At 56.4% G+C, this 24,728-nt stretch overlaps 1 protein-coding gene across 1 annotated transcript in view; it reads right to left on the reverse strand.

Moving 5' to 3' along the window:
* Window positions 1-24,728, reverse strand: part of PRKAR1B (protein kinase cAMP-dependent type I regulatory subunit beta) — a gene marked incomplete at its 3' end in the record, with an annotated part of 84,802 nt that overhangs the window by 54,060 nt on the left and 6,014 nt on the right. The window contains exons 3-4 of the mRNA XM_082856313.1: window positions 16,144-16,314; window positions 13,358-13,449 (exon numbers count right to left, since the gene is read on the reverse strand). Coding sequence (XP_082712439.1) covers window positions 13,358-13,449; window positions 16,144-16,314 — 263 coding nt within the window. The remainder of the gene's footprint in view (window positions 1-13,357; window positions 13,450-16,143; window positions 16,315-24,728) is intronic.

The following is a 24,728-nucleotide window of genomic DNA, read 5'->3' on the forward strand; positions in this document are numbered from 1 at the left end:
CCGAGCTTGCAGGCTCCATCCTCCATCCAGCCCAGCAGCCAAAGCCAGGGCCCAGCCTGGCACTGTCACCAGTCTGTCCACTGCTCCCCCCGCCCCACAGCCCGCCCTCCATCCGTCCTCCACCTGTGGCCCCCGTGATCAGGGACCCCAGCAGCCCCAATGCATGTGAACTAGATCCCCAGTCCCCAACTTGGTCCTCGACTGACCAGGGTCCTTTAATATGGCCACACGCTCTGTCCTTAAACATCTAAAACATTTCATTGAACGTTTACACAGTTGCAAAAGGGAGGAATTTCTGGGCTACTGTAAGTGCTGACGTTTTCACTGCTGAAATTGCTTGTATTACTCTTTTAAACATAGACCGTGAAATAAAAATCCATAGCGTCGCAGTTCACTTTAGGTGTCATCTCGCCTGGGCCGAGGGACGCCCACTTAACTGGTGAGACGTGATTTCTAGGTGTGTCTGGGCTGGTGTCTGGGAAGAGATCAGCCTTTGAGCTCAGACCACGTGAAGACGGCCCTCCCCATGGTGGGCGGCACAACCCCATCCCTTGTGGGCCCAACAGAACAGAAACGCAGATGACAGGAGATCCGCTCTCCACCTGAGCTGGACGCCCACCCTCCCCACCCTCGAGCATCCACCTGCGCGTTCTCGAGCCTCTGGACTCGCTGCACAGCCCCACTGGGCCCTGGGCATCCGGCTCACAGGCGGCACCTGGTGGGGCTTCGCGGCCTCCACGACCCCCAGAGCCAGCGCTGCGTTAAACGTCCTCAGACATGTCTCCATCCTCCGGGTTCTGTTTCTCTGGAGAACCCTGATTCACCACGGGGACTGGACACCCACCAGCTCCTTAACCAAGAAACGGGGGGTGTAAAACCCTCTTGCTGGGATTTTGCCTTATTCCTTCTCTCCTCGAACAGATATTTCTAATGTTTTCTCACAGAACTTATCCTAATGTAAAAACATTTATGCTTAAAAGTATTTTATCAATCACCCTGCCATGCTGCTCTGTAAGAGATATGTGAATCTTTGCAATTTTTTCCTATGACTAGAAGACTATAAGCATTAAAATTTTCCTTCAAGATTGAGTTTTTTAAATTATTGGCAGGGACTTCCCTGGCGGCGCAGTGGTTAAGAATCTGCCTACCAATGCAGGGGACACGGGTTCGAGCCCTGGTCCGGGAAGATCCCACATGCCGTGCAGCAACTGAGCCCCGTGAACCCCAACTACTGAAGCCCACACGCCTGGAGCCTGTGCTCCTCAACAGGAGAAGCCACCGCAGTGAGAAGCCCGCACACCGCAACGAAGAGTAGCCCCCGCTCGCCGCAGCTAGAGAAAGCCTGCGTGCAGCAATGAAGACCCAACACAGCCAAAAATAAATAAATTATTGGCACAGAGCTGACTAAAAGTAAATACATTAAATTTTGATAAATAAATATTAAATTAAAAAGTAAAACTGTTTTGGAAACACATCATTTAGAGTACTTATACGATGCTGATTCGTAGCGCCTTATTGAAAGCAATATGGTTGTCCCAATGTTTGGTGGCCCGAGGCACCCGGGGGCAGTCTACCCAGGGAAGACCCAGGGTGAGAGCTGGGGGTCCCCTTTGAATGGGAGGAGGCTTATCTTGAGAAAGACGGGGAAAGGCTGGCCTCGGCTGCAGACACCGTCCCTGGCAGGTCAGTCCAGAGCTCGAAGCCAGAGGCCGAGACTTGGGACTTGGACCCTGTCTGCGCAGCCCCTGGAAGCTCACGCCAGGGTCTCCACGGCCGGCCCGGGACCATGGCCCTCAGCAGCGGCAGGATCTGCTGCTGGCCCTCCCGGCCTGGCCAGTTCTGACCCCCAGGGGCTTTCCGGCCCTCAGATTGTCCCTCTGCCAGAAACTCGCTTCCCCTGCCCCTCATGCTTGCCAGGTTTCAAGTTGAAACACCCCCTCCTCCAAGAGGAGCTCCCTGGCTGCTCTGCCCAGCAGAGACCTCGCCCATCCCCGCTCAGGTGCATCTCCTGCACGCCCCCTCCCCTGCCCACCTGCTCACTGCCCTAGGATAGCGCCAGACACCTGCTGGACGGACAGGTGAGAGGGAGTGGCTCCTGCCTGGGGACCGTGGCTTTCCTGCCTTTCTAGGCAGAGGGAACTTTCCTGAAGCTCTCAGAGGTTACATCACTTGCCAAGGTCATGCAGCCAGCAAACAGCAAGGCCAGGACAAGTCCAAGGTCGTCTAGCGCCAGCCACGCTCCCAACCCCGGCTTCCGGAGGTCTTAGCCTCCTCCTAATAGCAAAGCAGCCCCTAGGGCTTCCCTGGTGGCCCAGTGGTCGAGAGTCCGCCTGCCGATGCAGGGAACACGGGTTTGTGCCCCGGTCTGGGAAGATCCCACATGCCGCGGAGCGGCTGGGCCCGTGAGCCATGGCCGCTGGGCCTGCGCGTCCAGAGCCTGTGCTCCACAACAGGAGAGGCCGCAACAGTGAGAGGCCCGCGTACCAAAAAATAATAATGATAAAGCAGCCCCTAACATCACCACCTCTCAGAGCCAGAAGCTCAGAAGCCCGGGGGCCATGGGCCATGTAGGCCCTGCTGCTTTCCAGAAGCTTCCCTGGGCTCCTCCCCACAGTGCCCTGCCTGGACGTGCACGCAGCCAAGTAAGGGGCCCGCAGAGGGAGTCACCTTTCCCAAATGGGGAGCAGGGAAGAGCCCTGAGGCCCGGCTGAGCGGGGACCATACGCAGGTTGCTTCACCCCCGAGTTCCCACCTCCTCACCCATAAAACGGACAGAGACTAAGACACACCTGAGGGGTCACCGTGAGAGACGGATGGAATCAGGTACGTCAGGTGCCCGTGGGGCGGCACGGATGAAGCTGCAATAGATGCAGAATCAACACCAGCCTCGTCCTCCTTGGAAGGACCTGAGACACCAAACGCTTTTGGAAGAAAACTGCCCTTGGCTCCCGGGGCCCCAGGCTGCACGTCGTGCAGCCTCACGTGTCCCACAAACGCTCCCACGGGAGAACCCACAGAGCCCTCTTGGGAGGCAGCTCCCCGCCACATGGAGGTTCCAGCCCTGTCCCCCCCCCCCCCCCGCCAAGCGAACCTAAGCCAGGAGGCAGAGCAGCCCGCCCGACCCCACCTGTAAAGTGGGGAGGGTCCCAGGGTCATGTCGAAACCAGGCTCTTTGGTCAGTGGTGCAGGGCTGGACTGGCCTCAGCCTCCTGCTTAGACTTGGGTTACAGAGTCCAGCCACAGTGACTTAACAGACTCAGTCAGACTGGGTTAAAACAAGGTCCACTCCTAAGGCCCACAGTGGACTCCATCCCTTCCCAAACCATGTGGTGTGACACAGCTGGGGAGGGGCAGGAGTGCCGGAGAGTCCACAACACCCATCACAGGTGGCTCCTAGGAAGGCCAGTCGAAAGGTTAAATGAGCTACACACACCTAACATGGTGTGCTCACCACCACCACCTTCATCATCACCATCACCATCGTCACCATCACCATCGTCACCACCACCATCATCATCACCATCAACATCATCACCATCACCACCACCATCACCATCATCACCATCGTCACTGCTGTTGCCTAAAAGGAATCCCATAACCAAGACAGGGACCCAGCACTGCACGCAAACATCAGGACTGAGCCATCCCAGGCTAGACGCAGCCCCTTCCTTTACGTATTCAGGACTTACTAACACTGACCACCTCCAATGGTACCACCCTGGTTAAAGACACCATCACCTCACCTGGGTTAGCTAAACAACCTCTCAACTGGTTTTTCTACTTCTCCTTGGTCCCCTACACCTTCTACTCTGAACACAGGGTTAGACTGACCCTACTCAGATAGAAGTCCTGACAGGCTAGGTATACGCTCAAGCCTTCCAGAGGCTCCCATCTCAGAGCAGAAGCTGAAGCCCTCACAGTGACCCAGAAGGCACTATGTGTTCAGTCTCATTGTGTCTGTGTCCGCACTGCCTACTCCTGGCCTCTTTCCTGGCTCTGCTCTAGCCTCACTGACCTCTTTGCTGATTCTTGAACATCCAGGCATGCCCCTGACCACAGGGCCTTTGCACCTGCACCCCTGCTGCATGAATGCTCTTTCCCCAATCGCCTGCCTGGTCTACCTCCTCTTTCCCTCGGGTTTCTCCTCGAACCTCCTTCCGAACAAGGCCTCCCAGGCCACCCCATCCCCCACTCCTCCCTAGAACCTGCTCCCCCTCACGCACCGTGTCCTCCAGCTGTTTATTTGTCGGCTCTTCATCTCTCCCCCGAGAAAGGAGCTCCACGGCGGGGAGGGTGCCTCTGTTCACAGCACACCTCTGGCCCCTGGAGCAGGATGTGCCGTGAAGGAGACGCCACACCTGTGAGATGCACGGCTAAGCACGGCCTCCGCCACGGGGCACGTCTCCAACCGCCACCTATGACGCAGAGTCCAGAGACACCTCTGGGCATACGAGAGCCCCCCTGGGCAAGGGTCCCTCCTCCTCGCACTGGGGGTGAGGACAACCCTACCTCACAGGTCCACTGGGTGCCACGAGATGGGGCGAATGGCTGCTCACAGGGCCAAAGGCCACGCGGACAGGAGTGGCGGGATCTGCAGCAGGAACTGGCCCACGTGCCTCTGAGAGACGAGGGTCCCCTCCGAGCACACGAGGGCCGCGGAGGGCACATCCACCTGCCCCCAGGAGCAGCGTCCCCAGAGCTGTGTCTCCTCTGACGGAAGAGCAGTACGCATCTCCCCACCTGCTCCCCAGCACTGGCCCCGACGGCCAGGCTCAGCCTCGCCACATCCCAGGACTTGTGTCCACAGTCGAGGGGCAAGAAACCTAGGAAGTTACAGGGTGGGAAGAGCCCAGGGAGCCAAAGGGTTAATGAGCTCCGTTTCCGACGGCCTGAGAATTAGGATGGAGCAGCTGACAGAGACGGTGTGTCCTCCCCACAGCTGTTCCCGGAATCAAAGCGCATCTTTGTTTGCCCGACTCTTAGCAACTGTTGCATTTCCTGAAGGACACGCGTGAACCAGCTGTCATCTCACAAGATGCAACGTGGGGTGGGCTGGATCCTCAGCGAAACGAGAAAACACTGACTGTCAGGGGGCGGGGGAGGTCCTGGCTGTTCCCACCCGTGTCCTCAAGTGCCAAGAAGGGGACCCACCTCAGCAGACGGGAATGCGGACCCCCAGGCAGGACCCATTGCAGACACAGAGCCGCAGATAGCAGCCCGCACACGACCTAGCGAGAAAGCCGCCCCCACGCGCCTACGGGATGTGAGGTGGCCGTGACGGCAGGAAGCCATGACAAAAAGGAGCGTCTCGCGCTGAAACATTTACAGGTGGAACCAGCTGACGGCTGAACTTTGTCTCCAGTGGTCCAGGGCGGGGGCAGGGGCGGGAGGGAGGGAGAAACCAGACTGGCCATGACTGACATCCCGAAGCCGTGGCTCGTCACACCATTCCTGCTGCTGTCGCGGCCAAGGACATACCCGCCCCCCGCCCCCCGGCACCAGACGCTAAACAATGGTCATTTTTAACCTGAGAATCACCGAAATGCTTTTCATGACACCAGACAAAAAAAGCTCCTTGGTAGTAAGAAACACACACACACACACACCATACCACATACGCACACACACTACACACACACATGCACTACACACACACCACGAACACACATACACACACACACACCACACATACATACCACACACACACACACACACCATACCACATACACACACCACACACACATACCACGAACACACACACACACACACACACACACACACACACACCCCTCCAGCAGAAGGCAGGGTCACCTCCCTGCCACCCCTTCCAGAACGTGAAGCCGGCCCCTCTGAGGTCCAGGAGGAACGGGCCGGGCTGCGGGGCCGCTGTGAGACCACATCCGGGAAGACGCCCCAGGAACTGTCCACACAGGGAAGACACCACGCACCTTCCTGGCTTCTTCTTGCACTTGTTTAATGAAGCGGCAGCTCTCCACTGAGTTCGTGGCCCAGCCCAGGCTCAGCTCGCCGGCCTCACGCTCTCGCTCCACCAGCCACAGCCCAGCTTGTTTTCCGCGCCTACTCTCGCCCCGCTGTCCTTTGCCTTGCTGCCCCCGCCGCTCGAATGCCTGCCCCACCCCCTCCTGCCGGTCCTTCAAGACCTGGTTCAAAGGTCACTGGTTCTGCGAAGCAAGCACCCCGACCCCAAGGGACATGAGACCCTTTCCTCCTCTGTGGACCCCCAGCATCCACCAGATGCTGGTGGGACCACCCACGTCCCAGGAAAGGACGACTCACTTTTTAAACGTGGGTCCCCCGCGGGAGGACTCTCGACGGGAGGGGGGCTGCGTCCAGGGTCCCGAAGCGACGAGACAGCACGACGCTTCAACCAGGGCCCCCGTTCTGCGGGACGAGGGGCGGCCGCGTCCCTCTCTCAGGGCTGCTGTAGGGCTGGGAGGGACCCAAGCTCTGGCAGTACAGAGCAAAGTCTGTGTGACTAGCGCTCTCACCCAACGGAGCCGTGAGCGGCGCGGGACTTTGCCTCAGGAAAACCAGTCGCTGCCCCCCAGAACCTGTGTGACCTTGGCCCATTACCTGCCTTCTCTGAGCCTCAGTTTCCCCATCTGATAGATGCGGGGGTACCTGTGTCTGCGGAGAGGCTGGCTGGGCCCCGGCCAGCTGGTGAATTCCCCACACCCGGCTGGCAGGCAACTTCCTACTTGTAGTGACCAGGGCTCCAGCGTGGACCCAAGTCAGGGCCCCAGGTGTCCTCCATCCTGGGGCTGGGTCAGCACTGTGAGGGGTGGGGGCCAGCTCACCAGCAAGGCTATCTCGAGGGCCCCACCTTTCTAGAGAAATGGCCCCACTTCGCGCCTCCCTGGCCTCAGTTACCCCACTGCCTGCGGGCGTCTCCAATCACGTTACGGGGTGATTGTCAGGTGACATCAACAGTGAACCGGCTGGCGTGAGAAGACATGTCTGCAGCGCCCTGGAGACCTCTCACCACCGAACTCTACAAGTTTTAAAACATTATGGTACCAAATAAGCGAGATCGTGGGCGAGGTTAACAGGAGATTAGGGAGCTGGGTGATGCAATCACGGCAGGAGGCAGGGCAGCCCCGGGCAGCCCCGTCCCCGCCGAGGCTCACATCCCAGCTTCCCTCGGGCCCAGCTGGGTGGCCGTGGCAGCTCGCTTGAGCTCCGTGTGCCTCCATGCTTCATCTGCCCAAAGCCGCCACAACGAGGCCAGCACTGTTCTAACGAGATGCAGACAAGGCCTGCGATCGGGCTCTGGCTCAGAGCTCACCATGACGCAGGCTCCAGGGTCCCAGGTCTCAGCCTCACACCGAACACGGCTCCGACCCCGCAGGGTCACACGGCCCACGACATGCGAACCTGGAGGTCTCCTCTGCCCAGAGTAAGCCTGGCTTTGAGCAAAACGAAAATCAAACTTTTTGCAAGTCCAACCCATTAAGCATCTCCTCGGATGAGGCCCTGCATTTTCCAAAATGCTAATCTTGGTTTCTAGTATTGCCTGAAAGGACGGCAGCAAACCCCGAAGCTGGAGCCAGGCTGCAAGAGGGGCTGAAGTGGCTCAGAGAAACAGAGTCTGTTCCCTGAATTGACTGTGAATTCAGCAGACGGGTGTGCTTTTCCCATCACCCGGGGGCCCGAGCCAATTTGTGGAATAACAGACTGCAGAGACATGCGGGTGGGCGGAGACAGACAGCTGTGCGGCCAGGGGTGCAGCCAGAGGCCCGTCTTAATCAGAGCTGCAGGGAGCACGAACCGCTGCCAGCAAGGCCGCCCCAGGGTGAGATTCCCTCACTGCCGCCCGTCCACCCGCCCGCCCGTCTGGCGGCTCCGGGAACGAGGCCCCGGCCGTGGGCCCGAAATGCAGTGCGACTGCCTGGACCCTGCCCCTGACGCACACACGCAGGGCCTCCTAATCATCACGCTTCTGGCTTCCATGGGCGCTCCGTCTCCAGGCACCCTGAGTGGGCGGGCAAGCCGGGAAGGGACCTGATGGAACCCAAGGGTCCCCACTTCCCTCCCCCGGGCCTGGTGCACCCTCAGGGGACAGGCTGGGATCCACAGCACCTGCCAGGGCTCTGGAGCATCCTGTGGCCTCCTTCTGAGCCTGCTTAGGCCCCTGCGTCCCCAGGAAGCACAAAGTCTCTGCCATTGCTCACAAGAGCAGAAGCCAAGTGAAGAGGCTGCACCTGCCAGCCCTGCAACCTGGACCCTCCCCAGGACTACTCAACTCTTCAGCAGGGCTCTGGAGGGGCCCGCCCAGGGCACGAGGACATCCCGCTCCAGCCCCAACTCGGACATGTGCTGCTTGGCCTGGAGCCAGGGGCAAGGGCCCTCCCCTCACTGTTCACTGAAACAGGGCGACAAGCCAGCCTCCCAGAGTCCTTCCTGCTGTGTCCTGAGGCCCAGAGTAGCCCATTTACCTACCTCAGGCCCAGGATGGAGCAGAGAATGACTGTGGAGTGGTCTCAGGGCCAAACCAGCCCCTTCCTCAGACTAAGCACTGAAGGGCGGAGGGGTCTGGCTATGGGCTCCATCTGGATGGCCAAGCCAACCTCAGAGGGGCAAAGCTGCATCCAGAGAGATGCCCACTAACTTAGCCCTACCCACAAGTCAAAGGGCCAGAAAGATGATGATGGTGATGGTGATGATGGTGATGGTGGTGACAATGGTGATGATGGTGATGATGGTGATGGTGATGGTGATGATGATGGTGATGATGGTGATGGTGGTGACAATGGTGATGATGGTGATGATGATGATGGTGATGGTGATGATGATGGTAATGATGGTGATGGTGGTGACAATGGTGATGATGGTGGTGATGGTGGTGATGGTGATGATGATGATGATGGTGATGATGATGGTGATGATTGATGGTGGTGATGATGGTGATGATGGTGATGATGATGGTGATGGTGATGAAGATGGTGGTGATGGTGATGATGGTGATGATGATGATGATGATGGTGATGATGATGGTGATGATTGATGGTGGTGATGATGGTGATGATGGTGATGATGGTGATGATGGTGATGGTGATGAAGATGGTGGTGATGGTGATGATGGTGATGATGACAGTGACGATGATGGTGATGATGATGGTGGTGATGATGGTGATGATGGTGATGATGATGGTGATGGTGATGAAGATGGTGGTGATGGTGATGATGGTGATGATGATGATGATGATGGTGATGATGATGGTGATGATTGATGGTGGTGATGATGGTGATGATGGTGATGATGGTGATGGTGATGATGATGATGGTGATGATGATGGTGATGATTGATGGTGGTGATGATGGTGATGATGGTGATGATGGTGATGATGGTGATGGTGATGAAGATGGTGGTGATGGTGATGATGGTGATGACAGTGATGATGATGGTGATGATGATGGTGGTGATGATGGTGATGATGGTGATGATGATGGTGATGGTGATGGTGATGAAGATGGTGGTGATGGTGGTGATGACGGTGATGACGATGGTGATGATGGTGATGATGATGGTGGTGATGATGGTGATGGTGATGATGGTGATGATGGTGGTGATGGTGATGGTGATGATGGTGATGATGGTGATGGTGATGAAGATGGTGGTGATGGTGATGGTGATGATGGTGACGATGGTGGTGATGATGGTGATGATGGTGATGATGATGGTGATGATGGTGACGATGGTGATGGTGATGAAGATGGTGGTGATGGTGATGACGATGGTGATGGTGATGATGGTGACGATGGTGGTGATGATGATGGTGGTGATGATGGTGATGGTGATGATGGTGATGATGGTGATGATGACGGTGATGATGGTGACGATGGTGGTGATGGTGATGATGGTGGTGATGGTGATGATGATGATGGTGATGATGGTGATGATGGTGGTGATGATGGTGATGGTGGTGATGATGATGGTGGTGATGGTGGTGGTGGTGATGGTGGTGATGATGGTGATGATGATGGTGATGGTGATGGTGGTGATGATGGTGATGATGGTGATGATGATGGTGATGGTGATGGTGGTGATGATGGTGATGATGGTGGTGGTGGTGGTGATGGTGATGATGGTGGTGATGGTGATGGTGGTGATGGTGATGATGGTGATGGTGGTGATGATGATGGTGGTGATGATGGTGATGATGGTGGTGGTGGTGATGATGGTGATGATGGTGATGATGGTGGTGATGGTGGTGATGATGGTGGTGATGATGGTGGTGATGGTGATGATGGTGATGGTGGTGATGATGGTGATGGTGATGATGATGGTGGTGATGGTGATGATGGTGGTGATGATGGTGGTGATGATGGTGGTGATGATGGTGGTGATGGTGATGATGGTGATGGTGGTGATGATGGAGGTGATTATAATGATGGTAATGATATGCCCATGGACAGTATCTCACTCTATCCTCACTGCAAGCCTCAAAGTAGGTTTTATTACCCTCATTTGACACTTGAGAAAACTGAGGCTCTGCCAGGTGCTGTGGTTTGGCCAGGAGAAACTCTTTTTATTTAGGGAGTGGAATCTGAGGCTCCAAAGTATCCGCACAGACCCAGAGAAAGCCTTCGAGAAACGCCGACTAGAAACACCGCCCCACCCAGAAGGAGGCCCGGCAGTCTGGGGTAGGGGCTCTGTCCCTCAGCCACGCTGCATTACCTTCTCTTAAAGCAAAGGGCTGGAACACAGTCTTCGCCTTGTCTCCCCGCGGATGCGGCTCCACGCGAGCTGAAAACACTGACAAGAGCGAAAGCACCCAGCCCTAGACCGTGGGGTTTTTTTGTCCCAATCCTGCATTTAGCAGGAGGGATGGTAGAGCAGCACGTGGCTTCTCCCGCATGGATTCACCCACATGGATATTCTAGTACCCTACTCAGCCCGGGAAGCAGAGGGAGCAGCAGGCAGCACCCACGGCGAGGCTCACCAGGCGCCCCGCAAACCTGTAAAGAACTGGGCGGCACGCGCCAGACCGCAGCTGAGCAGAGACAAAGCTGCGAAGCCCAGCGTCCAGGGCACTGAGAGAAGCAAAGGCCCTGGATGCTGCACCGGGAGATGTCACGTGGAAGGTCAGGGGACAGCGTCTCCCTGCCCACGGCCTCTGGAACCCGCTTCCTGAACCGTCAGCCCGTCTCTTTAGAAGCCGTAGCCAGAAACGGGAGCCTGTGCAGGCTTCGATCTGGAAAGTGAGTTTCCTCTGTGCAAAACAAAAGATCTAAAGCAGACGCTTCCCGTGTGAAAGCTTTCTTTCTAATCCAGCCTTGAAAAGAGGAATCTTCATCCAACCATCTGCTTCCTCCACTTCTTGTCCACCTGGCTCTCGGAGGCAGTAAAGTCTGAGGCAGAGGGAGCCGTGTGGCTCTGGGAACTCAGGGCCGAGGGCGCAGGACTCCAGCATGTTTCCTGGACACACACACCCGGAACGGCCCAGAGAGGGAGTCCAGCTCAGCTGCCTCGGCCAGGCTGGCCCTAAGCTAAGACTTTCTGAACCTGCTGCTACCTGGGAGCTGGAAGGGGCCATGAAAGGGTGGGACCTGCTGAAAAGCATTGTGATTCTGAGTCCAAACCCTTTTGTTCTGGGCAGAAGAGTCCAGGCCAGTGAACCACTCAGCAGCTTCCAAGGCCATGAACTGAGCAAAGTGTCACCAGTAATCAGAGAAACGACACCCTCTCTCCTCAAACGTGAAATAAGGTGATCGTACCCGGTATGTCCGGGGCAGGGGAAGCCAACTCAGCAGAGGGAGATGGGGGAGGGCGACCGCGACGTGTCTCACACGTGTCCACCTTCCGGGGATCCACCAGGAGCCGGCAAGTGCTGGAGAGCAGAGGGCGTGGTGAGGCTGACTCCCCCAGGGAGCAGGCACGGACGGGTGGGCCCAAGACGGAGGACCGGCCAGCCCCGCCCCTGCCCCGTGCCACGGGCTTCTGCAGACAGGGCATCTCCACCTCAGCCTGGATCACAGCCACCCCGCCTGGGAAGCACGCTACGGGCGAGGAGGGACCACCCCCAATTGCAGGTCCTCTGGACGTCCCTGCGGCCCTCCTGGGACCAGCCAACACAACGTATCAAAAGCCTAAAAACCCACACTGGCATGCCAGCCACCCTATCCTGCAGAAGCACCATTCCTCGCTCTTCACTGAGACCCCGCACCATGGGAAACTAGAAACGTCCACAGGGACTTGGGCAAGGGGAGCGGTGAACAAACCGACCCGTCCCTTGGTGGAGCTGCACGTCCACAGCCACCGCACAGTGGCCACACGGAAGGCCCCCGGCCCGCGCCACGGAAGGTGCGTGTGTCCCACCTGTTTCCACATGATACGCACGCGGAGAACAGCCTGGAGGGGCCAGTCCGGGCCACGGCTGGTGGTCACTGTGGGGAGGGGGACGCAAAGAGGCCTCTTCTCCCTTCACTCCGCGTATCTGTATGTCATCTGCACATCTCGCATGGACTGTTCTCAAAATGTGCTCGGTTATTCTAATGAAAAATCACCGTTTGCCAAGAACGGAAAAAAAAATTTTTTTCAAACATCATTTACCCTTTGATCCACGTCGAGGAGTTTATCTTAAAGAAACAGACAAATACTCCCGACGAGCATACGAGTATGGGCATGTCATCAAAACGCTGTTTATCATAAAAAACGCAAACAGCCACGGCAGGAGAGCAGCCACATCACACAACCCTACAGAAACGGCGACCACAGACCACGAAAGCCTTTACTGACAAAGAGAGACGCTCACCACCTCTCAAGTGCGACAAACTACGGAGAACGTCATTCCGTTTTGTGACAATACAGGGTTACAGTATGTGCATAGATTAAATCCTGAAGGACTGCCCCCAAAACATTCCCAGTGATTATTTTTGCTTTGTGGCTTAACGTTTTCCAGTTTTCCCAATTATTTACATGCTCGCAGAGCATCCCAGCCCCTTCACTGCCCCCAGGCCCCTCCCTGGAGTAACTCTCACCCCCACCCCACATCCACCCCTAAGGCCCTTCCAGCCCGTGCTGAGCGCCACCCCAGCTCAGTCACCCTCCCTCAGGACCCCGTGCTCCGCAGACAGACGTGCATTTCACCCGTAAGCCCACGAGGCAGTGAGTTCAGCTCGGGCACGGCAGGCCCTCTGCAAGCAGAAGAGAAGTCTTGCTGTGACAAGGTTGGCCTGCGGGCACTTTGGATCCCAACCCAGATTTGAGGAGGCAGCCCAAGTGTACACAGCGCTAAATTTCTAGAGGCTACCCCTGCCCCATGAGCCCGTGCTTCCAAAACTGACCCGTGTCCCCTGGAGTTGGACATCCCACCAGCCCCATTCCCGCACCTACCTTCTCTCGTTGTCGTCCAGGTGAGCAAAGAGCACGTTCTTGGAGATGGCTTTGGCCAGTGCCGTCATGGTCTTGTAGTCCTTGGGGATGACCTGCGGGGAAGCCCAGGAGAGTCAGACCTGTGGGCACCCTGGACCCAGCTAGCCCCTTGGGCCCTTCCTTGACCCCGAGAAATCGGGCCACTCAGCCTTCAAGGTGTTATTACCAGTGAGGGTAGACAGAAATCTTGAAATGCTAGCTGCACGTCACAATTTTTGGAAAGCTGAAAAATAAAGAAGAGACAAGGGACCCAGAGTGACCTGAGAATTGGCGTATCGTCCAGAACTCAGGGTCTTGGTAGACAGACGCCGGTGGGCTTCAGAGCCTGTAAAAGATGCTACAAGGGGGCTACCCTGGTGGCGCAGTGGTTGAGAGTCCGCCTGCTGATGCAGGGGACACGGGTTCGTGCCCCGGTCCGGGAGGATCCCACGTGCCGCGGAGCGGCTGGGCCCGTGAGCCATGGCCGCTGAGCCTGCGCGTCCGGAGCCTGTGCTCCGCATCGGGAGAGGCCACAGCAGTGAGAGGCCCGCGTACCGCAAAAAAAAAAAAAAAAGCTACAAGGCCTCCAGGCCCTTGGATTATTATGTCTTTTGTTTTTATTTCTTTACTCCACTGGCTTTTTTTAGGTAATAACTACTTGTTGAAATATTTGAAAACTGGAAGAAAAAAAAAAAGATACTTTGACCCAAGGCTGGCTCCACCCTTTCAGGTGGTTATGGAAGGGGTGGGTAGGGGCCTGGACCTTGTTGGCCAAAATGTGGGTAAAAAGTCATCCCCACGCCCGCTGAGACCAGCCTGGAAAGCTCGAGGTGTGTCCAGTGAATCAACGCCCAGCTGACGACCAGCACTGGTATTTCCAACGCCAAGATTCCTCCCTCAAAAGACACCGAGGGGAGGCTGTCTGCACCGGCACGTGACCCCCACCTCGTGCTCAGCTGCCCCGAAATCTCTTCCAGGCTGGGGGCGGGTGGTGACGTCGGGACCCCACATGTGGGTACACCGCATCTAAAACCATGGAACCCTTTACAAAGGGATCCCTAGGGGGGCAGGATGGAGGCCCCTGAAAAGCCACTCCAGCTCCAGCAACTGTGTAACAGCTCGGACGTGCAGGCCTCGAGCGGAAGGCCTCTTCCTACACGCTGCACCCCTCCCCTCCTGTAACACCCTGGGTTACTGTGGTGACACTCCAGCTCCAGCAACTGTGTAACAGCTCGGACGTGCAGGCCTCGAGAGGAAGGTCTCTCCCTACACGCTGCACCCCTCCCCTCCTGTAACACCCTGGGTTACTGCGGTGACACTCCAGCTCCAGCAACTGTGTAACAGCTCGGACGTGCAGGCCTCGAGAGGAAGGTCTCTTCCTGCACGCTGCACCCCCTCCCCTCCTGCAACACCCTGGGTTACTGTGGTGACACGTCACACTTAGGGAACCAGCTGGGCGCCATCCTAGCAACTAAACCCACATGTCTGTCCTGTTTCCTTGGTTTTACCCAGATCCCACCCAGGCCACATGCAGTCGCCGTGGCCCTTCAGCCCCTCTGGTCTGTGACAGTTTCTCAGAGGACGACTGGCAGTGATTTTGCAGAACGTCCCTTCGTCTGGGTTTGTCTGGGGATCTCCTCCGGGCTGGACGGTGGGCTTTTAAGCTGCACTCTTACTGGTTTTATTCCCTGATTATAAAAGGACTCAGTACCGGGGAGGGACTGGGCATGGTTGTTTCATGGGGACAGAGGTTCAGATTTGCAAGATGAAAACGTTCTGGAGATGACGGCGGTGACCGTGGCACAATGGTGAGAATGTGACCTGGATGCTAAACATGGTTAAAGAGGTGCTGTGGCCCAACTGTCCCCAAATTCACGTGTCGAAGCCCTAGCCCCCGTGGTAAGGTGTTTAGTGATGGGGCCTCGGGAGGTGACTGGGGTTAGATGGGCCCCCAAGACAGGATCCGCACCCTCCTAAGTCGAGACCTAAAGATCTTGCGCTCCCCACCCCGCCCGCCACGTGAGAACAGGCGATAAGGCGGCCGCCTGGGGGCCAGGAAGAGAAGAGGGTTCTCACCAGAAACCCACGCTGCCGGCACCTGGATCTTGGGCTCCCAGCCTAGAGACTGTGAGAGGGTAAACGTCAGTTGTTTAAGCCGCCAGCCTTTTGTTACGGCAGCTTGAGCTGACGCAGACGTCAATTCTACTACGCACATTTTGCCATATTTTAAAATAAATGTTTGTGATAGGTCAAAAAGTAAAAATAAAAAGCATTTTTTTAAAGAGTAAAGCTGGCTGTAGAAATGCGTAAGATGGAATGGCAGGCATGTCCAAGGCAGGGCTCAGGGCACACGCAGCCACCAGTGCTCTCACATCGGGGAGGCCCCTGACAAAGGTGTGCCCTGCTCAGCAGGAGGGCCGGAGAGAGAGGGAGGGTGACGTCCAGGGCGGGGGCGGGCTACCCCCAGGCGGCTCTGAGGTTGGGGTCCAGCCTCGAGGGTGAAGCCAGGAGAACAGGACCCACGAGGCCCTGGACACGGGGCTCCTCCTCCCACACCCCACGACCTGGCCATCCCGCCCTGTCCCCAGCCTACTGGGGTCACAGAACCATGGGGTGGGGTGGCCCCAAGGGAGCCTCAGGCAGGTGCGCACCGGGCTCAGGCCAGCAGGGACCACGACGACCTTCTGGAAGAAGAAGGGAGGCCAAGGCCCCGACGCCTGGGATGCAGGCTGCGATGCAGGGCGGGGGGGGGGGGGGTCGAGGCCCACCTTCCGCACGTAGGACACGGCATCCTCCTCTGTGTACACCTCGGCGCTCACTCCCCCACGCCGGTGCCGGGCTTGCACCACCGGGTTGGGCGGCGACGGGGACACTTCCTCATCGTGCGAGTCCGACTGGGAGGCTGACTTCTGCTGCGCCAGGATCTGTCGGTTTTCTTCCTGGAGGGGGGACAACGCAGAGCGGGTGAGAAGAGAGGCCATCTCGGCAGAACCCCAGAGTCCGTCCCGGGAGGTCACGGGGTCCCAGGAAGGCCGGGGACCCAGCGCGTCCCAGCCGGGCCCGCCCGACCCGCCTCCCTGGACTTCAAGGCTACCTCCAAGCCCACCTCCTCCAGCCCACAGCCCTGCCGGCCACAGAGCCCTGGCTCCGGAAGGCTTTCTGTCCCTTCACACTTTGAGCAACGCGTCAAAGTTGCTACCAGACCCCAGAGTCCAAGGCCCGGCGAGCCTCTGGCCCAGCCCCACCGGTTCAGCCGAGGGCAGGCAGTGCCCCCGCTCTGCTCACCAACGTGCAGAAACAGGAGGTGGCGCGGAACAGGGAAACAAACCTCTCGTCTTCTTCCCGCGCTTTTCATGACTGCTTTTTAAAAACTCTGTTTACACACAGAGGGCGCAAAACCCAAAAGGTGCAAAGGTACATGGAGTAACGGGGTCTCCCACAGCCGACCCTCCAGCTCCACTTCCCCAGAGCAACCTGGCGACCAGCTGGTCCCTGGATGGGACCGGGCTTCCCAGCACACGGCCCCGGATGGTCACAGGAGGTACCAGCTCTATAAGCTCTTGCACCTACACACGACCCTACACAACAGCCAAAGCCAGGAGAGCAGCTCCGACTCACGCCAACATACACAGGGTCTTCATCCAACACCCAACGCTTCCAAGGCTGAGGAACAGCCCCAGGCGCCTCGTGGGCGGGAAGGAGGGGTTTCCCTGAGGTTCAGCTCTGGACACACCAGCAACCACCGATCACCCCAGAACTGCCTTCCAAGTACTCACCTCGCCACTCCTCTGTTACCGTGACAACAGTCATCTCATCCTTTCTGTGACCAGCGCCAACATCTCCCTGGAGCCAGGAGTCACTGGGTTATTTCCCACCCTTTGTGAATTACTGGGTGACACGCCGGAAATGTGTTATTTACATTGTACGTTAATTCTACTCAAAGTTAAGACTGTCAGTAAGACTCCCACTTTTATGGAAATCATTACAAACGTCACTGACTGTTCTTGTAAACCACGAATTTTCACTATCAATAGAAATGTCAGTTGCATCTCAAGTGAGAGACTCTGGGCCTTTGCTCTTAGAAATTATTAAAAATAAGAACAGTAAGGGAATTCCCTGGTGGTCCAGTGATTAGGACTCCGTGCTCTCACTGCCGAGGGCCCGGGTCCAATCCCTGGTCGGGGGAACTAAGATCCCACAAGCCGTGTAGCCAGAAAAAAAAAAAAAAAAGAACAGTAATATACACAAAAATGAGTCAGTGGGGTCTTAAAGCGGGATTTGGGAGACATGAGTGGGAAAGGCCCCTGCACTGCAGCGTAAACTGTTTATAGTGACACCGGGGCTCTGCCAGCGCGCAGGAGAGAGGAACCAGCAGAGGCCCCGGGCCACCAAAGGACGTCCGGAAGGTCAGGCCATGTGGGAGTGCCCAGGCTCGGAGGTGACGGTGACACGGGGCAGAGACGTGGGCAGTGATGAAGGTGAGGTCGGGAGGAAGCGACCCCAGGCTTCCCGTAGAAGCGAGGGAGCCGACAGGCGCTTGTCTCAGCAAACGAGGGCACTTAAGTTGAGGTAAAATTCGCACAACGTAAAATTAACAATCGGCCGTTTTAAAGCATGCAAGCCTGTGGCATTCGGTACATCCACAATGTTACGCAAACCTCTCTAACAGCTAGATCCAAACGTTTCATCACCCCAAAACACCCGGGTACCCCGCTGGCAGCCCCTCCATGCCCTCCACCCAGGCCTAGCACCCACTAACCTACCTTCTGCCTCCGTGGATCCGCCCATTCTGGACATGGCCATGGACAGAATCGTACGGTGTGTGCCCTCCCGTGTCAGACTTCTCCCACTCGGCACGCGTCTTCAGGGAGCACCCACGTCGTGGCAGGTGTCAGCGCGTCTCCCCTTTTGGTGGCTGAATCGCACTCCGCTGTGTCACTCTCAATGCGCCATTAGTGAGCTGCTGGCCATGGGCTGGCTCCATCCTTTGGCTGCTGTGAGTAGCGCTGCCATGGACGTGAGGGTGCAAGTGTGCGTCTCGGTGCCGTGTGCAATTCTTGGGGATACCCCTGGGGCAGGAATGCTGGGTCCCACGGGGGCTCGTGCTCAGCTCAGTGAAGAACCTCCCAGCGCTCTCCACCAGCCGCTCCCAGCAGCAGCGCCATCCCCCAACACCCTTTGCCACTTTCTGTGTATTGATTTGGTTTTGATCTGGCCGACGTTGAGTTGGGCTCTGGACACACTGACTTGGAGATAACGGAGCGACCTGGCCTTGGGAATGGCCCACAGACCCTACAGACAGTGGCTGACCCAGGGTCCGCAGTCACGGTGAGGACCCCAGGCTCCCTGTGCAGCCACCAGAAGCCATTTGTCTTCAAGAAAGCCGCGGCCCAGGCCTTGTTTTCTTGGACCAGTAAGCAGCCCTGTCCTGGCACAGAGATGATTTTCCGTCTCTGGCAGCAAAGGGTCAAATGAGGCAGGATACAGGTGGTTCAAAACACGAAGCCACTTCAGGGGATTTTGAGAGGACACGGGGGTGGGGGGGGGCGCCGGGAGCCAGGGCCCCCCAGGGCGCAGTGGGATGACTGCCCCCAGGCTCTGCCTCGACCACGCCAGACCGTTATTTCTGGATGGCATCCCTCTCCCACCCTGGGAGATTCCGGGAAAACCTCTAATTCTCAGAGCTCCCCTTTCCTGCCTCCTGTTTTCATGCTGCTGAGTTGTCTTGGCTGTGAATGGTAGAGGGCACGGGGTCAGGACAGGCGATCCAGGCCAAAGGAATCTTCATAACAACATTGTGGGAACAGTGTTTCCAGAAAGCTCCGCGGCCAGAATCTGCCCCGAAACGCGTAAGGCAGCTCCAGGGACCATCCCCGTCCTGCCCTCGGGACCCAGAGCTCCCTGGGCCATGAACGATGTGCTTCATCACCTTCTGACCACGTTCTACTACGCGAGGGGTGAAATGCAGGCTTCCAGCCTGAGAAGAGACAACACAGAGGGGGGTCTAGGGAGACTTTCCAGAACTGAGCTGACCCCCCACACACAACAGCACACACGCCTGGGAGCCTGGGACAGTGGAATCCCTCCCCTCTGCTCCCCTCCCTCTCTGGCTGGGCAAGGACACCGGCTGCCCCATCCCTCGTAGGGGATTCCTAGGGTGAGGGACGTCCTGCGTAGGGGATACCTAGGGTAAGGGACGTGTTCAGGGCACCCAGCCACCCAGCGGCAAGGCAAGAAGAGAAACACAGAGCTTCGATCATTTATTGAGCACCTTCTGTATACCAGGCCTCAGACAGAAAATGCAACAGGGAAAAAGGCATAGTTCTTTCACGAAGGAGGTTACTGTTAGAGCTCAAACAGGACAGAGATGGTGGTCACAGCAAGACAATGGGTGAGCACCACCGAAGGACCAGGTACAAGGGGCTGCACCAGCAGTGGCAGGCTCTTAGACCATCCTCAGCAAGGAGGAGTCCAAGAGGGCTTCCTGGAGGAGATGCCTCCTGAGTCCACCCAGATGAGAAGAGCTGAACCAGGGGACGTGGCCAGTTCTCAGCTCACCCCTTGCCCCCCTCCTCCCCAATCTGTGGCAAATTACAGTTCGTGTGTCTCTTCATGACGTGGCAGCCCTCTCCAATGTTTGTTTCATCCATCTCTTCAGAGTCAGACTCTGATTTTATTGTCTGCTATTTCTTCGATTTCTGCTTCATTAACTTCTGCTTTTACCCTTATAATTTTTCCTCGTTTCTGTCTTGCTGTCTTCCTCTATTCCTGGCTTCTCAGGTGGCACCTGGGCAGTAGGTTGAAAAGGGTCCCTCAAAAATTCATGTCCACCCAGAACCTCAGAGAGTGGCTTTATTTGGAAATAACTCTTCACAGATACAATCAAGTTAAAACAAGGTCATCCTGGATTAGAGTGGCCCTAATCCAACGATGGGTGTCCTTATAAAAAGAGGAAGTTTGGACACAGACACACAGGGCCGAACACAGGGGCAGTCTGGTGATGCGTCTGCCAGTAAAGGGCAGCCCCCAGAAGCTGGGCGGGGGGGGTCCGGTGGACCCCGCCCCCCGTCAGAGCCCCCAGAAGCGACCACCCCTGACAAAGCGTTGATCTGGGGCTTCCGGCTTCCAGAACTGTATGGCACCCGAGGAAACTACGACACACGGCTCATTAATTTATCATCTGATTTTCTAATGAAGCTATAAATTTTCCCTAAGTACCAATTTTGCTGCATTCCACATGTTTTGACATGCAATGCTCTTATTGTCACTCAGCCTAAATGTTTCCTCATTTTTTATCATGACCATCTTTAACTGATAAACCGAGCAAAAGCTCACTATTGATTTCCAAATGTATGCAGAGGCTTCTGGCTCTTTCTGGATTTTTCTGGCTACCTTTTTATTAATAATTTGTAACTTTATTGGGTTATAGTCAAAGGATTCGGTTTCTGAGTGAGAAAAAGACTTAAACTCATCCTGGGATCCCTTGAAATAACGTGTTGCACTGGGTACTTCATTCTCAAATTCTAAAGTTCTGATTTACACACACCTTTCCAGGATCTCCGATGTGACCGGATGAACACAAGGCAGATGCTGTGTCCTCCCCAGTCACGGCCCCGCTGTCACACAAGCTCGGATGGGAAACGCTGTGCTTCCCAGGGAGCTCACCACCACGTCCTCAGCACCCGGAACAGCGCCTGGCACAGAGCAAGTGTTCAGTAAATATTGGTGAGATGAATGAATGAATGAATGAAACCTTTTGGGAGAACTGGTATAACTATCAGTGGGTGCTCTGAGCTTCATAATCCTATTTCTTAAAATACATCCTAAGGAAACAATGAGAGACATCAAAAATATATCTGTACCAGAATGGCCCTCGCAGTGCTTAAAAAAAAATTTTTAATCCAACAAGCAACAATAAGAGATTGCTTAGGGCTTCCCTGGTGGCGCAGTGGTTGAGAGTCCGCCTGCCAATGCAGGGACACGGGTTCGTGCCCCGGTCCGGGAAGATTCCACATGCCGCAGAGCGGCTGGGCCCATGAGCCATGGCCGCTGAGCCTGTGTGTCCGGAGCCTGTGCTCCGCAACGGGAGAGGCCACAGCAGTGAGAGGCCCGCGGACCGCAAAAAAAAAAAAAAGAGATTGCTTAAACCAAGTTAGAAACATCTATGTAACAGGATATACTGCACCATTAAATCATACTTTTAATATATTTAGTAATCATATAAAGTTTGGTTTAAAACACCAAAAAGCAAGATTCAAAATTATATCTAGTCAGGGAATTCCCTGATGGTCCAGGGGTTGGGACTCTGTGCTTTCACTGCCGGTGCCTGGGTTAATCCCCGGTCGGGGAACTAAGATCCGGCAAGCCGCACGGCGCGGCCAAAAAAAAAAAAAAAATTATATATAGTCAAGAGAATGAAGAGAAGCCACGAACTGGGAGAGAATATTTGCGAAACACATATGTCTAAAAAAGGACTTGTATGCAAAATGTACAAAAAGCTCTTAAAACTCAATAAGAAAACAACCCCATTGGAAAACAGGCAAAAGATCTGGACATGTCACCAAGGAAGATCCCCAGATGGCAAATAAGCACAGGAAAGATGCTCCACCTCATATGTCTTCAGGGAAACATGAATTAAAACAGCAATGAGGGGCTTCCCTGGTGGCGCAGTGGTTGGGAGTCCGCCTGCCGATGCAGGGGACACAGGTTCATGCCCCGGTCCAGGAAGATCCCACATGCCGTGGAGCGGCTGGGCCCGTGAGCCATGGCCGCTGAGCCTGTGTGTCCGGAGCCTGTGCTCCGCAACGGGAAAGGCCACAACAGTGAGAGGTCCGCGTACCGCAAAAAAAAAAAAAAAAAACAGCAATGAGGCACCACTACACACCTATCAGGACAGCCAAAATCCAGACGGTGACGACACCAAAGGCTGGCGAGGGTGTGGAGCGGCAGGAACCTCATCCGTGGCTGGTGGGGATGCACAATGGCACCGCCACTTTGTTTTTTGTTTGTGTTTGGTTTTGTCTTATTTTGTCTTGTTTTTTTTGCCGTGCCACACGGCTCGTGGGATCCGAGTTCCCCGACAAAGGATTGAACCCGGGCCCTCGGCGGGGACAGCGTGGAGTCCTGACCTCTGGACGACCGGGGAACTCCTGGTGCAGCCACTCTGGAAGACAGTCTCGTGTCTGTCTTCATGCAACCCAGCAATTGCACTCCTGGTATTTATCAAAATGAGTTAAAACTTACATCACATAAAAAAAAACCTACACACGGACCTGTATAGCAGCTTTATTCACAATTGCTAAAACTTGGAAACAACCAAGACGTCGTTCAGCAGATGATCGATAAACAAACTGGGGTCCATCCAGACCATGGAACATTATTCAGCAATAAAAATAAATGCGCTATTATTAAGTCATGAGAAGACTTGGAGGAAGCTTAAGTATGTATCACTAACTGAAAGAAGCCAGTCTGAAAAGGCTAAACGCTGTAGCTAGAAAGGCGAAAACTATGGAGACAGTGAAAGGATCAGGGGTTGCTGGGGGCTGGGGGGGCTGGGGGGGCGGGGGGAGAGGCGAACAGGTGGAGGAAAGGGGATTTTTAGGGCAGTGGCTACTCTGCATGACGCTATGATGATGGAAACATGTCATAGGTTTGTCCAAACCCACAGAACGTACAGCAAGAGCGAACGCTCAGGGGCGCCGCGGACTTTAGTCAATAGTAGCGTATCAGTGGTGGCTGTCATTCCCTCGAAGCGCTGGTTGGTGCTCTGAGGCCCGTCTGGGCCTGGGGAGGACCCCGGCCACCAGTGTCTCCAGCCACCCCTGCACCCCCAGCCTCAGCCTCCCGCAAAGCTCGCTGCCTCCACCACCCTCCAGCAGACCTTGGGACCGGCTGCCCGGTCTAAGAGCGCCCAGGACCCTCCCACCCGCACTCAGAACCCTGGGAACCCCAGCCCCCGCACCGCAGCTGCTCTGCAAACCCTCCTCATTCCACCTTCCCAGTGCCCCTCAGTGAAGCAGACATCGCGACGACCAGGGAAGAAACCATCGGGGCCAAAGGCATGGTGGCACCCACTTTCTTTTCCTTTTTAATTTCAAAGACTTGGTTTCCCTAGGTAGTTATAGGTTCACAGCAAACATCACAGGGCGGCACAGAGACTTCCCACACGCCCGCCTCTTGTCCCCTCGCTCGCACACCCTCCCCGGGGCCTCTCTACGCTGCAGAACGGGAGCCGCCAGAACACGCCCAGACTACAGCCTGGACCACCGGTCCCCGCGCCCTGCCACCTCCAGACGGCCTCCCGCCCGCCCCGGCCTCCGGCCCACCCAACGCTCCAGCGACCGCCTCCGCGGCTCCAGCCTTCCGCGGCTCCGGGGTGGCACGAGCCGCCCCCCGGCGTTAGCCGCCAAGCCCATCGTCCCGAGGACAAGCCTTCGTCCAGAGAGCGTGCTCCCCGAAAACGGCCCCACGGTAACCCTCGCCACCCGCAGGGCACGGCCTCCTGTCGGCCCCCAGGCTGAACGCGGACTCACCCCCTCCACCCTGGCTTCCCCGGTGGCCCCCCAGCACCGGAAGGCCGGGGCAGTCAACGTGCCGGGGGGACGGACCGCCCCTCCAAGACCCTCGGGAGTTCAACGTAGTCCCGCCAATGGACGCCTCTGTCTGCCACCAGAATGACACATGCAGTGCTGGTCACCAGGAAACACAGACTGGTCCTCCATACAGTCACCGGACGTATCTGATGCCCAGTGTAGACCACAGCCACAGGAAGGGCCACAGGAAGGGCCATGTGGGCCCTGACAGAATTCACTTCCAGGGAAGCCGCGGGCCGGGTTCTCCCCAAGGGAAACACAGCGTAACGTGCTCGTTTCATTAAAGGTACAGAGTGAGCCTGGGTCACCAGCTGTCTGACCAACGGACCAGAGGGAGGCCACCGCTGCCCCAGGAAGGACAGCCTGCTGGATGAGGCGTCCACGGCCACAACAGAGAGCAGAGTGGCGTCGGCGAGGACTCGGGAAAGGGTGAGGGGCTCAGGGTCGCAAGACCACACGCTCACCCGGTCCTTGGGGAGCAGATGGGCGACAAGATTCAACAGCCGTAAACACAGACACTCGGCCCCCAGAGCCCTTCCTGAAATACCTGCAGAGTTACCCATTTTTTCTTTTAAATCATTTCCTTGGCATAAAGGTGGTTTCTGGAGCGGAAAAAAACAAAAAACCCTGAAAGCCATCAAACACAAAACGATGGAAATAAAGTAGAAACGATGACGCATCCACGTCATGGAAAACTTTACAGCCACAAGAGGCTACAGAAATGCTACCCAAAGATGCAAGGCAACATGAGTGCCCTTCAC

Source organism: Leucopleurus acutus, assembly GCF_964270905.1.
Source record: "Leucopleurus acutus genome assembly, chromosome: 16".
Taxonomy (NCBI): Eukaryota; Metazoa; Chordata; class Mammalia; order Artiodactyla; family Delphinidae; genus Leucopleurus; species Leucopleurus acutus.